This window comes from Cryptotermes secundus, unplaced genomic scaffold, assembly GCF_002891405.2.
Source record: "Cryptotermes secundus unplaced genomic scaffold, Csec_1.0 scaffold1072, whole genome shotgun sequence".
NCBI lineage: Eukaryota > Metazoa > Arthropoda > Insecta > Blattodea > Kalotermitidae > Cryptotermes > Cryptotermes secundus.
Window position 1 is genome coordinate 671,327 of NW_019735578.1, and position 13,995 is coordinate 685,321.

The 13,995-nt window shown below is 36.5% G+C and overlaps 2 protein-coding genes across 4 annotated transcripts in view; one reads left to right on the forward strand and one right to left on the reverse strand.

Annotated features, from left to right (window-relative positions):
- LOC111869668 (transcription factor A, mitochondrial) overlaps window positions 1–8,910 on the forward strand; it is an 11,690-nt gene extending 2,780 nt beyond the window's left edge. Inside the window, exons 5-6 of one of the 3 annotated variants that reach the window (XR_002843701.2) lie at window positions 1,778–2,327; window positions 8,758–8,910. Coding sequence is in view for 1 of the 3 variants with exons in the window: in XM_023861360.2 (XP_023717128.1) it covers window positions 1,778–2,008 (231 nt within the window). In the remaining 2 variants the exon portion in view is untranslated. Of the gene's footprint in view, window positions 1–1,777; window positions 5,868–8,757 lie in introns of those variants that run through there. The other 2 variants (XR_002843700.2, XM_023861360.2) reach the window with 2 other exon arrangements.
- The window catches only part of LOC111869669 (calcium signal-modulating cyclophilin ligand-like), a 7,749-nt gene continuing 1,853 nt past the window's right edge, over window positions 8,100–13,995 (reverse strand). Inside the window, exon 3 of the mRNA XM_023861361.2 lies at window positions 8,100–9,682. Within this exon, the coding sequence (XP_023717129.1) occupies window positions 9,425–9,682 (258 nt within the window). The 3' untranslated portion in view covers window positions 8,100–9,424. The remainder of the gene's footprint in view (window positions 9,683–13,995) is intronic.

Genomic DNA, 13,995 nt, shown 5'->3' on the forward strand with positions numbered 1-13,995 from the left:
CTTAAGCAACGGTAGTCGGCTTATGGACTCAGGAATGTTAGCTCTATGCGCTCATAGCGGCAAAACGCGGTACTACGAAAGCTCTGCCCACAAAAAAATTAGTTGGGTTTCTTTTGGGTACCCCATCGTATATGATGCATTTTTCTATAATTACATTTTGTATGCCTACAAGTATTCATGGAAGGAGTTTTCAATATGTAAATTCAGTGCTAAAATGCTCTCTTAGTAGAGGAATACACAGTAATCTGAAAGAGAAAGAAGAGATTTGTTTGTATATAGTGTTGTTGCATTACTTTAAAGTATTTTGTACTTATGTTTTATGAAATTATAAATACGTAAGTTCCTTCATAGATTTTAGACCACTTGTAAGAATTTCCAGAGCATTTGCTGTAATAACTCTACAGTTCTATGAATTTTGTCTTGGTGAATATAGTAAACTTCTGGAATCAGAAATGTTTGAATGTGGATGAGGTATATCATATTGTAACGTGTTTTGACAGTCCATAGTCAGTGTGGGTTCCAAATATAGTTTTTGAAATTAATTTTGTAACTATCACATTTTGTTTCTAGAAGACTAAATGTTGAAATACAACATTTATAATTTTACTTGTTCTGTATGACTGTGAAATTTGATGGAATGATGACATCTGTTTATCCAGTACCTGTTTCATCCCTAAAGAATATTAATGGATATCAGTATAGTTTGTTATTCAAGTGTCTACAGTAAACTTTAAGAGACATTTAAATTTTTGTTAATACCAGCCTAATATTAGTCCTAAAGTAAGTAAGTAAATTTTCCCTATACTAACATGGTTGAGGCACTATGCTACAAGCTGGAAGGTCGCAGGTTCGAATCCTGATGAGGTCATTGAATTTTTCAGTTGACCTAATCCTTCCAGCCACACTATGGTCCTGGGCTTGACTCAGCCTCTAAGAGAAATGAGTACCAGGAAACTTCCTGTGGGGTAAAGAGCGGCCGGCACATAAGGCTGATCACCTCATCGCCATCTGTGAGCCTATTGCCCAGAAAATGTGGGAGCCTCGACGTCTCACAACTCTATGGGCCTTCACGGCCTCTTACAGGGATAGCTTTACCTTACCTTTAATTAGTTAAGAACCATAACAAAGACATTTGGGTTTGGGGGTTTGAGGGTGGAGATGATAGCTTCACCACTCTTGACCTTAGTGCTAGGTGGAGGTGGATGAGCAGCTTTGTATCCTTGATGCTTTACTCATGGGGAATTGGTCTCCATCCAGTACTCATTGTATAGGAATATGGGTGGGCTCCAGGACCAGTCTGGACAATATGGAGAAGGGAAAACAATATTGAACCGTGATTTCTTAGTTTTCTGGTCCACAACCTAGTTGCTGTATAGACTGAGCTATCCTGGCTGTTCTGTCTAAAAGAGCTTGTACTGAAAACTGGCCCATGACTTGAAATTTGGATGTCATTAAGCTCATATTTAATGTGCAAATGTCACCAAAATAACTTGTTTTTATTCAGAATAGATTTATTATGGTGAATACTTAATGAAACATTAGGAAAAATAATTTCTGTATGAAGTGAGATATTTGTGGTATCATTAATCTTGCAGCAGTGGGTTTATTTCTACAGTATATTAATAGAGCTAGTGAGGCTCATGTTATGATGTAATGAACTTTCAACTTTGATGAAAAAGAGAATTTCTGGAATAAATAAATACATATCTGCTCGTCAAAGAAGACCCAGTGACATGGCAATAGGTATATTTAACTTTAACTTTTCTTTTCTGTGCAGGATTGGCAGATACAGATGCAAAATGAATGGGAAAAGCTATATGAAGAGCAAAAATCTGCATACATGGCACGATCTAGAAAATTATTTGAAGAATATAAACGTGAAATCCAAATTTGGGAAGAAAAAATGATTCGACTCGGACACATTGATGTAGTCCGCAATGAAGCCTTGATTCAGCCTAAGAGACAGGGTACCAGTGTATCTCAGAGATCTAGAGGAAGTGAAGAATAGGAATTGAAGTGTCCTGGTCCAGACACTCTGTCTTCATGCTCAACTGTAGATGGAGATTTGCTAAGAGATGGAGCTGGTGTACCATCCCAAGAGACTGGAAAGCTTGCGGGTCAGGACACAGATGCTACAGAGTTGAGTGTTTTCAAAGAGAACCAAGCCACAAAGCTTAGAGTGAGCAGTTGTGACGTAGTAGATACAGAAAATGTTGAAGGGATTAGAAGTAATGTCAAGGAGAAGTGTAGAAGTAACATATTGGATGCTATTGATAAAAGTAAGACAGTTAAAAATAAACTGTCTGAAGAGTGGAAAAATATTAAAAGTAAGTTCCCAGATGGTTATCAGTGGCATGTTGTGATCTTATCTGGAGTAGTTATATGTACTGTCTTCTGCCTCAGATTCATTCTGTAATTTGCATTTTTATACTATGTATAGCAGACAGGATCTAAATATAGAATAGTAAGTGAGAGTAATGTACGTATGGTATCATAAGTAATGTTTTTGATAGTGGTTTGTAACAGCATGGACATTTTTAATACTAATTTTGAAAGTTTTAAGTTCTTGTTTAATATGAATACTTGTAAAAAAACAGGTAATTTTATTTTTCCATTACATGTCTGTGCCCTGATGTATCCTGAAACAGTTCCATAGCTTGCAGACTGATAATGCTTCTGTGCAGGTATGACAGTCTTGAATAGGGCTCAGTGTGGAAATTCATATTACTGTATGAAGATATACTGTCTCACACATGATATTGTTGAGATAGAACACCTAAAGCTATATTAATCAAACATTTCTTGCTGTTTTTTTATTTCAAATTGGGTCAAAATAGTTTTAATATTTTATAGCCAGAGTCCACAGTGTGAAACCATGTAATGATAAGAATAGTAAACTACATTCTTCTTTCTTCTGGTAATATACAATAGTACATCATATTGGAATTTCTTTACATAAAATGCAAAAATGAAGAAAATGTAATACCTTTCCCAAAACTTATCTAAAAGATAATTTTCAAATTTCTGTTGCTCTCTTTTGTAATAAGAGTATATTGTTTTTTTATATTTAAAATGTGTCTTTTTTTTACAAATTTTAAATACATTCACCTTGTCACATCTGAGTACCAGCACTTCCCCCCACCCCGCAAGAAGTAAGTACTGGTTTAAATCGTGAATGAGATATCTTGTATGTATTTCTACAATTCAAGACAAGCTAATGTAAAACATTTCTCTTGTATGTGTTTAGACTTGCTGTATTCTCTCATCTCCCTTCTCGTTTATCTTTCTATGTAGTTCATATTGTGGTTTGTTGGTTTATGACACGGTTTAGTCTGGTAGGTACTCCCACTGCCATGAATACCTTAAATATTATATATCTAAACCTCATTGTCCCCAATAATTAATACTGCTGATATGAGTGAAAATGTTAATAGCAATGATTTATGGTTCATAGCATAAATGACTGCCCACTGTTATTATTGTTAAACTAGTTTCAAAATGTTAAGAATATTTAATTGACAAATCTAATTATTTTTGCATGTGACAAAGATGTTTTCTAACCACTGCTCACCTAACATTGACCCACTGTATAAGTTTTCTGTATTCAAAGTTTGTTGTGAAGAGAGGCATGTCATTTAGTGAGCACGTTTTATGGTCTCATCAGTCAAACTGAAACCCTGACACCAAGCAGGTTGGTACAGTGGTAATGCTTTGGTCTTTTATTCACAGAATACTTGCCTCAGATGTTGGCCAGGACATAGGCCATCTTGAATGAGGTTGTTTGTTGTTTTAATATCAACCATTCTACCATACGAGGCCAAATAGATTTGTGCTATTGACAGCATCATGAAATGACTCCCTTTACCCTGATTAAAGTCCAGTGACTAATTACCATAGGAAAGCCTGATAACAGTATGCCTTTGTTTGAGAAGGAGTTATGAAATGTAGATCTTTGCTAAGACAGGTATTCTTAGTTCCCTTGAACTATTTCATATGAGCATTATTGATGCTAAATGTACAGAAATGTTGAACATAAACAGTGTTTCATTTCAAATTAAGCATAAAATTTTGTGTTCATGTTTGTGTTTTGAAGTGCAAATATTTCTTTCTGAATAAACTCATAATATCAAGTACACATATAAAGTGAATGCATTAACAGGTACAGTTTCTCATGCTTTCATTGTATATACTGATATGTAGGTTGAGTGATACTATACCAGCAAAAAACACTGCATTCTACAGAATTTAATGTAGTGACAGGTGACATATCACTCCTTTCACATGGCTTAAGACCATGTGAAATATTGGTAACACTTATCTTCTGACATGTTGGTCCGACAGTTAAGTTCGCGAACACATCACGGTAAAAACGCTGCATACATCATTGCTGAATATCACTGTGGTCGCCTTCAAAGTACTCCCCTTGGGAAGCTATACACAAATGCCAGTGCCTAGTCCACCCTTTAAAACAATATTGAAACTGGTTTTATGGAAATGCCTTCCTTTATCTTCAGGAACAGAAAAAAATCATTGGGGGCTAGATCCGGTGAATAGGGAGGGTGTTCCAGCACAGTTATTTGTTTACTAGCTAAGAACTCCCTCACAGACAGTGCCGTGCGAGCAGGTGCATTGTTGGGATGCAAGATCCACGAGTTGCTGGCAAAAAGTTCAGTCGTTTCCGTCTAACTTTTTCACATAGCCTTTTCAGTACTTCCAAATAGTAAACTTGGATGACTGTCCAGTTGGTACAAACTGATAGTGGACAATCCCTCTAATATCAAAACAAGTTAGCAACATTAGTTTTGAATCTTGATTTGGACTGACGGGACTTTTTTGGTCATGGAGAATTGGCAGTCTTGCCTGTCCAAAAGTTCTTGGAAAATTTTGACTCTTCTTTGCTTTTGATCTATGGTGAGCTTCTTTGGGACCATTTTTGCACACACCTTCCTCATGTCAAGATCTTCAGTTGACATTTTCCTAACTGCTTCTCTGTCAATGTTCATTTGCTCTGCTATGCCCCTGGCAGTCAGCTGACGATTTTCACTCACAATTTGACAAACTTTTGCAATGTTTTCTTAAGTTCTGTTTGTTGCTGGCCATCCTGATTTCATCAGTGACACTTTCTCTTCCCTCAGAAAAACGTGCCACCCGTTTGTAAACTGCTGTTTTCTTCATAGCATTATTCCTGTAAATTTGCACTAACATTTCTCTGATTTTGCTTCCACTCTTGCCAAGTTTAACAAGAAAATTAACGTTCGTTTGTTCGTTCGTTGCTCTGAGTCAAGCTCTGACATTCTTGCAACAGCTCACCAAAACAATAATAAATGTCACTCAGAAAGAGACTGCCATAAGATCAACAACACAGCTGTGAAACGCTGATATGCCAATGTCATCAAACCATACTGAGGTTTCTGTCCACTGCTGCCATGGCAAGCTCACAGTGGCAAGTTCACGAACTTTGTCAGACTTTATATTTTTGTAACTTTCTTATGCTTTAAATAAAGCAAGACTTGAATGTGCAGTTTCTAACTTGACCTCGTACATTCACTCATTTGGATCTAACCTCTCAGAAGTATAGACTATTAGTGCTTTTTTTCTACAAAGGTGCTGATACTAAGATAAAACGAAGGGATGGAAAAGAAGGTGTCAAGACTTTACATCTTTTTTTAATATCAGACTAAACATATTCTGGATACGAAATGGAACACAGAAATCCATGTAATAAAATAACGTATTCTTGCACATTAATAAAACATGTTTATTTGCTTATTTTTGTCTGTCGTGCCAGTATGGTGTTCTAGTGTGTACTGCCAGAAGAACAGCTCTGCACATTATCATCAGTGGTCTTGTGAAAAAAAAAAAAAAAACTTGAAATAGCTTCTCCACAAAAAGAAAATATCCCCCAAAATTCTAGCCAGGATGAAGAAATGATTTCATTTTCTTCTGGATTTTTCCATATTTACTATAACATAGTATACTTCCACAATTGGCATAAAATATACCAATAAAATGAAACCAGCACCTATTCCTTTCAGTAATGACCATTAGCTTACATGATTAAAACTCCTGACACCATATGGCCAATTGTAGTATCACAACAATTCCATGATAAAGTTAAAAATTATAAAGATATACTGTACAAGTACAACTATTTATGATATATCTTGCTGAGAAAGAAAAATAAAAAATACAACAAAGACATGATGCTTATTTTAAAGTTGAATGTTGCAAGTCTGAATATCTACAAAATGTGTCACAATATTACAATATAAAAGAGCTGAAATTATTCAGTACAGTGACTGGCTGTGGGCTATATGATGGGTTTTATTTCCACATGGACAGGGAATTCTTTTCACCACCAGATCAATACAGGTTCTGGGGCTTACACGGCCCTCTATCCATGTATCAGGAGGTCCTTCCCTGGAGCATGAAGTTGAACAATGACCTCTGACTTTGATAAAGGTCTAAAATGACTGGAGCATTACCTTCATGACTCACATGCACCTTTATAATGTGTTGCTTAAGTACAGGGGCAAGGCTTATGGCAATAAGAATGGCAGTAACTTGTAACAAAACTAAACTGGAACCAATTAGAAAATCTGAAAAACTGACTTATGGTTATGGACTACTTAGGGTGCATGATTATAGACAAATGCCATTACAAACAAAACAAAATCCGTGGCTTTAGTCCGCAAGTGAACTATACTGGCCAAGCGACCTGCGCTTGTAGGCGAAGTTAGTGCCACCTTTTAGCGGATAGAGGGAGTTGTGTGGTCAGCACAACAAATCCCTATGGCTGCTAATTTCGGTTTTCTAGACCGAAGCCACTCTTTTCCATTCAAGTAGCTCCTCAATTATCCTCACGAAGCTGAGTCGACCCTGTTTCAGACCCACTACTTCTCAGAAAATCTGGTAGCGCCAGGCATCGAACCTGTGACCTCTGGATCTGTAGCCAGTAACTCTGACCAGTAGACCACAGAGGCGATGCAAGTGCCATTTCTAATGGCAACTAACGAAAGTGACAAGTTAGGTATTCTCACTCAAGGAAAGATTATCTGAAAGCCATTTTCCTTACAGCAGCTGAATGCTGGAGTCACTTACATAGCTATAAGCAATTTCAATGCATTCATAAAGATGAAGATCCCCCTCTGCATAAGGTTCGTTTTGTGAAGCCAGTAGGGGCAGATGAGGTAGCATTCCACACATTATAGATACCAGCACTCGATAAGCTTCATGCTCCAGCCACTTTATCCTCAGAGAAAGGACGCTGCTACCCACTGGACAGGAGGGTGAGTAAGCCACAGAGCCATTCTGGAGAAAGACAATTTCTTCCCCCTGCTGTGAGTCTAACACCAATCATCCAGCCAGTAGCCAGTCACTTTACATACTATGCTATTCCAGCTCATGCACATAGCATTTAAAATATCTGAATGGTTACATGGAAAAAAATGTGAAATTTAGATATGATCAAAATATAGGTGTTGAATATTCACCATAGTTTAAAAATCAAGTCAAATGACTTTTGTAAAACATAGCTGAAGCAAGTCAAGTCTGTTCCAGAAATTCTGGAATGTTTCGTTACCTTGGCATAACTGTCTGGTCTAATCAATGTTTTAATCATACATTATTTTGTAGGATTTAAGGTTCTTAAAGTGGCGGTTATGAAGAATCCTGTCTTCTGGGATGTAATGCTTTATAGTCCACTGAGAGTCAACCAGTGTTCTGGAGGAACAAGTTGCCTCCATCTTAAATGCTGAAGAATATGCCAAGCAAGGATCCAGCATGAAGCACGTAGCAAGCAGGCCCTGTTTGCTACTGAGGTCACATGTTCCTCTAAAATGTCAGTTGAGTTTCAGTGGACCACATGACATTATATCCCAGAAGATAGGGCTCTTCATATTTTCCTTCAACCATAATCAATTAAGGCACACATCATTTTTCAAACATTAAAATAAAACACTTATATACATTTGATTTGTTTCATTCTGGTCTGCCACACTAACAAATTACAAAGACAAAACAACTCCGTCCAATGTGACTACTGAAGTTTTTACTACTTGAAAACTTAACAAGTAGTAAAAACTTTAATAGTCACACTGGACAGAGTTGTTTTGTCTTTGCACTTATATACAGTTCATAGCATTCTAAACTTCTATATGCTTGTCTTTCCAGCAGCATCTTTCCTCAAGTATTAACAACTTACAAAGAGTTAAATCACGAAATTGTCATTGGGAGGCCTGCAGTCTCAATTTCTGTATGAATTACAGTGCTATATTATGCTTGTGGCTTTTATGTGATTATGTAATTGAGAAACAGGGACCAGTTCTGTCACTCTCATTTAAATTTTGCAGTAACATGTAATATTTTTTAAAGAACATGAACAACTGAAGGAACTGATCTTATTTCTGAATTTTGAGTCCAAATTTTCTGCTTTAAGTTAATTCAAAAGTCAGTATTTAGATGTGACAGAAATGCTGCCTTAGCCTCCATAACGTAACTATAAAATCCTAATACCTAACCGGATAGCATTATCCACAAGTATTCTGTCCCCATATTATGTGTTAAATTATCCCACCTTATATAGTTTATACTTAAAGTATCTTTATACTCCATGTGTTAGCTAATTATAGAGTACCCTGTTCAACTTTTTCTAGCATCTGAACATAGTCAAAATTAAGAATCCACTGGATATGTCTGTCCGTTCATTAACTTGGTGGGTTCTGAGAAGGTACAGTTCATAATGCTTTGTTGTTCCAGGTGTATACATCATTTTGGATGCTGTGATCATACAACCCTGGATTTATTTTTGGGAAATAACAGAGGAACTGTTAATGTGAATCTGTAATACAACTTCCTATTTGTTAATTTGATATCTTTACTTCCAGAAAATAAAATTTTATTATTTTTTAACCTTATTCCTTGATTGATTTACATTGAGTATCCTGATAAGCAACATACACATTTGAAGAAAAGATTAGCCATTTTGTTATAGTTCAAGAGCTGAACTCTTTTACATCATCAATATCACTGAACAACAAAAGTTACTTTATATGCCTATTTGTATATATACTTCATTACATAGTCATCAGCCTTGCAATTAATATGAATCCATAACAGCAAGTGTAACAATTGTCTAAGCATACATCAGCATGGGTAGCAGATAAATAATTTCATAAAAATGTGTTTTTACTTCTGCCAACATACCAATATGTCTGTTGCTTTTCAAGGTATCTAGTAGCATACAGAACTGAAAATTTGTCTTTCAATAGATAAATCTTATAAAAAGGAGTAGAAAAATTTAAGTATCATGATCACAAAAAAGAATATTCCTGAAAAAGGTTCACAAACATACACACATTAGAAACAGATTAAAAAGCTCTATGTGAATGGGAATGCATGAAATTGCCTTCCAACCAAAAGACCCTCACAATTCAAGAATATTTACTTGCCACTCTAATATTGCATGGAATGTAACAAATGTAAAGAAATATATACAAGTATCTTGCACAACTTTCGTTAACATATGGATACAGTCTGATATCAGCACAACTTTCTGTGATGAAAGGCCACTAAGTAGAAGAACTGCACTAAGCAGGCCCGGTGGTGATGTCATTTGTTGTTTCTTAAACTGTAGCCACAGAAGGTCAGTCACTTCCACCACACACAAAGGTGCCACCAAAGACTGTAACAAGCAGACTGCTATATTAAAGGAGGAAGTTTGGGATAGGAAAAGTGCAAACTGTAGGCCTTTCTTATACCATTCAAGTAATGCTCATCTGCGATTTGTTTTAGGTGGTTATGGTATGTTAACATTACTGGACTATATTGCTTTAGATCCCAGAAGATAATGTTAGATTATCTTAATTTTATATATGTTCTCTCATGCCTAGTTACACTGGTCTTGACAAAAAATGAAAGCAGGCAGTCATTCACTGTTTACTATCCTTTTGGAGTATATAGTCCTAAGTCGCAGATGCACCTTATTAGGAACTTACATACATTCATTTCTTTCTCCTGCATTAATCAGTGTACATCATTGGTCATTGTTTCACCTTTAACATACTTCCATTCTTTAAAAAATGTAAAAAGAAATGGCTTGACATCACAATGCTGTGATCTCATAAGCCTCAACTTTTAAACTACCACACCGATTTTCACAAAACATGCTATGAACATTATATTACTGGAATGCACCACAGCTTCATGCCTTTTCATTACCTACAATCAGCAATAACAATCTGGCCAATGCATGAACTTGTGATGTGGGAGCAACATGCATTTCAGGATCATGAAATATGTATGGTAATGGACCTTGGAAACATATACAATTTATGTTAAAGTAATTTTCTGTGGAATGTAAAATAACACCGTGAAAATGCAAATATTTTTCTAGTTTTCAGTTTGATGGTAACAGCTACTGAACCACTAAAGCTATGCATCTGAAATCTGGCATGCAGATGGTAACATATATATTATGTAGTTAGTTATTTAGAGAGGGTGGGTTTCCCCATGCACCGCGACCAGTTTGATCTACTGTGCTTCCGCCTATGATATTCTACCAGTCTCTATACCCTACCGATAAATGGTGCATACCATCAGTCCCGCCGAGCAAGCGAGTTCGGACACTTGCTTAGAGGTGTCTATAATGCTTCCCCCATCTATCAGAGGCTTTCGGACTACTGTTGGGCAGGAAACTTCCTGGAATTTGGCTCAGTGATCCCCTTTGGGGATATGAGGTTCTTTTACGTGCCATAAAGTTATGACACGGGACACACAGCTTAAAGTCCCTCCCGGAGGACTTCTTCCCTGAATTTTTCCGCCCTTAAAAATTCGACGACCTCCGCCGGGTATTTGAACCCGCGTACCACGAGTCATGAGGTGGAAACGTTACCTCTAGACTACGGAGGCCGCTTATATATTATGTAAGAAACACTGTATTCAACAATTACAAATGTAGTGACTATATGAAACTTGTCACTTTTTCATTTGGGAAAACATCAGCATGAAAATGAACGAGGCACTGCATTAACTGTAGTGAAGTGCAGTTTTGCTGAATCAATGACCAATTCATTCTACATACCATAATTTGCAATTCAAAGTAAAATTTACATAACTATATATATTTAATACCACCTGATACAGCCATATCATACTAATAACTATAGCTAATGCTTTCAATTTTATATAAAGAACTTCAACATATGGTTATTTAATATACATCATATAACAGATGGCAAAGCAATGATACAATATAATGAGGACTATATTTTAATTAAAATGCCTTTGCTATAACTGTATCAAACTGTATAATAAACAAGACAATTATAATAGAACCATGTCATCCTCAGGTTGCAGATGGAGGAAATAGCCTCCAGATATGGAGGGTAGCTGTGAGTATACTGAGGAAGCAGTTGTGGATGGCCAACAAGGGGTGGTCATCAAGCTTGAGGGTTGGGCATGGGGCTACAACTCCTCACCATAAAAATAAGCTTGTTACAAAATGTCACAAAGGGCCTGACTTCGATGGATTTTTTTGATAAATGACTTAAGCTAAAGAATGGACACGTGATTTGGTTTATGGGATGCAAGACATCTGTTTAGGGAAGGTTCACTCATGATGTGAAGGAGAACTTCTAAGAGGAACTGGAACGTGTATTTGATAAATTACCTAAATGCCATACAAAAATTCTGTTAGGATATTTCAATTCCAAATGAGCTAGGGAAGACATTTTCAAACATACACTTGGAAATGGAAGTATATACTAAATTACTAATGATAATGCAGTTAGAGTGCCAGTCACGGTAGCTGAGCAGTCTAAGGCATGCACTATGTTCGCTTGCTTGGAAGCCGGGATCATGGGTTCGAATCCCACTCAGGGTATGGATGTTTGTGTGCGTTTCTCTGTTTGTGTACAGGTAGAGGCCTTGCGACGAACTGATAACCCGCCCATGGAGTCCTACCGTATGTCTTAAGATCGTAAACCGAAGTGAAACGGAGAGTTTCATGGAGGTAGGCCTAGGCCCAAACGAGGGCTGTAGTGCCAATGAAAAGAAAAAAAAAATGCAGTTAGAGTAGTAAATAAATTTTGCCAAATCCAAAAATCTGTCAAAAGTACAATGTTCCGTCCCCACAACATAACATTCATAAATTTACTTGGTCTTCTCCTGGTGGAAAGAAGCACAACCAAATTGATCAGATCATGATACTGACCACTATCTGGTGGTGGCAAAAGTTGGGGGGAGACTGGCAGTGAGTAAACAAATAACGAACAGAGTTCATATGGAGATGTTCAATATCAAGAAATTAAAAGAGGTAGAGGGTAAAGAGCAGCATCGTGTTGAAATCTGAAATAAGTTCACAGCTTTGGTAAACTTAGACACTTGGGTGAATATTAATAGTGTGTGGAAACTATTAGAGAGAATATAAAAATTTCTGCCAAAGACAGTGTAGGTTATTGTGAAATGAAGCATAAGCCATGGATTGATGAAGGATGCTTAAAATTATTAGACCGAAGGAAACAAGCTAATTGCAGTGGTCACAGGATCTAAGAGAAATGAATGGGAATAATCTGAACAAAAGACATGAAACCAGAAGGCATCTCAAGAATAAAAAGAGGGAATATCTGAAAGACAAAACTGATGAGCTTGCATTGAACAGTAAGAACAAGAATATTAGAGACCTGTATAGAGGAATAAATGACTTTAAGAGGGGTCACAAAACTAGAAGTAACTTAGTAAAGGATGAGAATAGGGATCTGCTTGCAGATTCCCACAATATTTTGAATATATACGATGAGATGGGATGGATTGGATTGATCTGGCTCAGGATAGGGACCAGTGGAGGGCTCTTGTGAACACAGTAATGAACCTTCAGGTTCCACAAAAGCCTGGGAAATTTTTGAGTAGCTGCAGAATTTGTGGCTCCTCTAGAAGGGCTCAGCTCCATGAGTAAGTATACCTCAAGGTAAATGATATAATGATAAAAACTCCGTCTCAAGTGCAAACAATATATTTTGTGTCTTTGATCTTGTTCCCCTACACTACATGTTTCGGCCTCAGACGGCCATCATCAGGTGTATAACACTCACGTCGCTGTCACANCTCAAGGGTCTATTTTGGGCCACTCCTCTTTTTGTTATATATAAATGATTTACCCCATCATATATCAAATGCAGAAGTGTTTTTTTCTGCAGATGATACCAATATACTGGTAATAGATAAGAATAAAATTACTCTCCAAGAAAAAATAAAGAGTGATGAACCAGCCAGAATTTTGGTTTTCAAAAAATAACCCGCTAATAAATACTGATAAGACCAATTCAATTCAATTCAATTTATTTCAAATTTAAAGCAATGCTATTCCAATTAAATGGAGCCATTTTGGAGCCAGTTATTACTTTCAAAAATATAATAATGAATTATACATCACAGTTCAGATTTTTAGGTACCAATACAACACATAATCTAAAATGTAGGTGACACATTTAGTCCTTGTGTCTATAAGTGAACAAGGCATGTTACATCATGTACAATGATCTACAGTGATGAAATCAATCAATCAATCAATCATTATTAAATCTTTGAAAGATGTAGTGAGTTTATATATACTTAGAAATATACACTTTGCCAAATTTCAGTCCTTAGTAAGTTATGGTTTGATTTTTTGGGGTGGAGAAAGTAAAAATAGCAAAGTACTGAAAATTAAAAAAAGGATACTTCACTTAATGAAAGGTGTAAATAGCAGAACATCATGCAGACCTATTTTTAAAGAATTAAAGATTTTTACTGTTACCTCTTTGTATATTTTTGAGGTGTTGTGCTATTTTCAGAAATATAATTTATACTCTACATGAAGTTCAGATTTATATGACTATAATACTGTCTCTCAAGGTCCTTGGCATACTCAAACCCCCTCACCACGATAAGGTGGAGACACCAACGGGGGGGGGGGGGGGGAGCGTCATCAGCAGCGACTTGAAGCACAGAGCAAAAGAT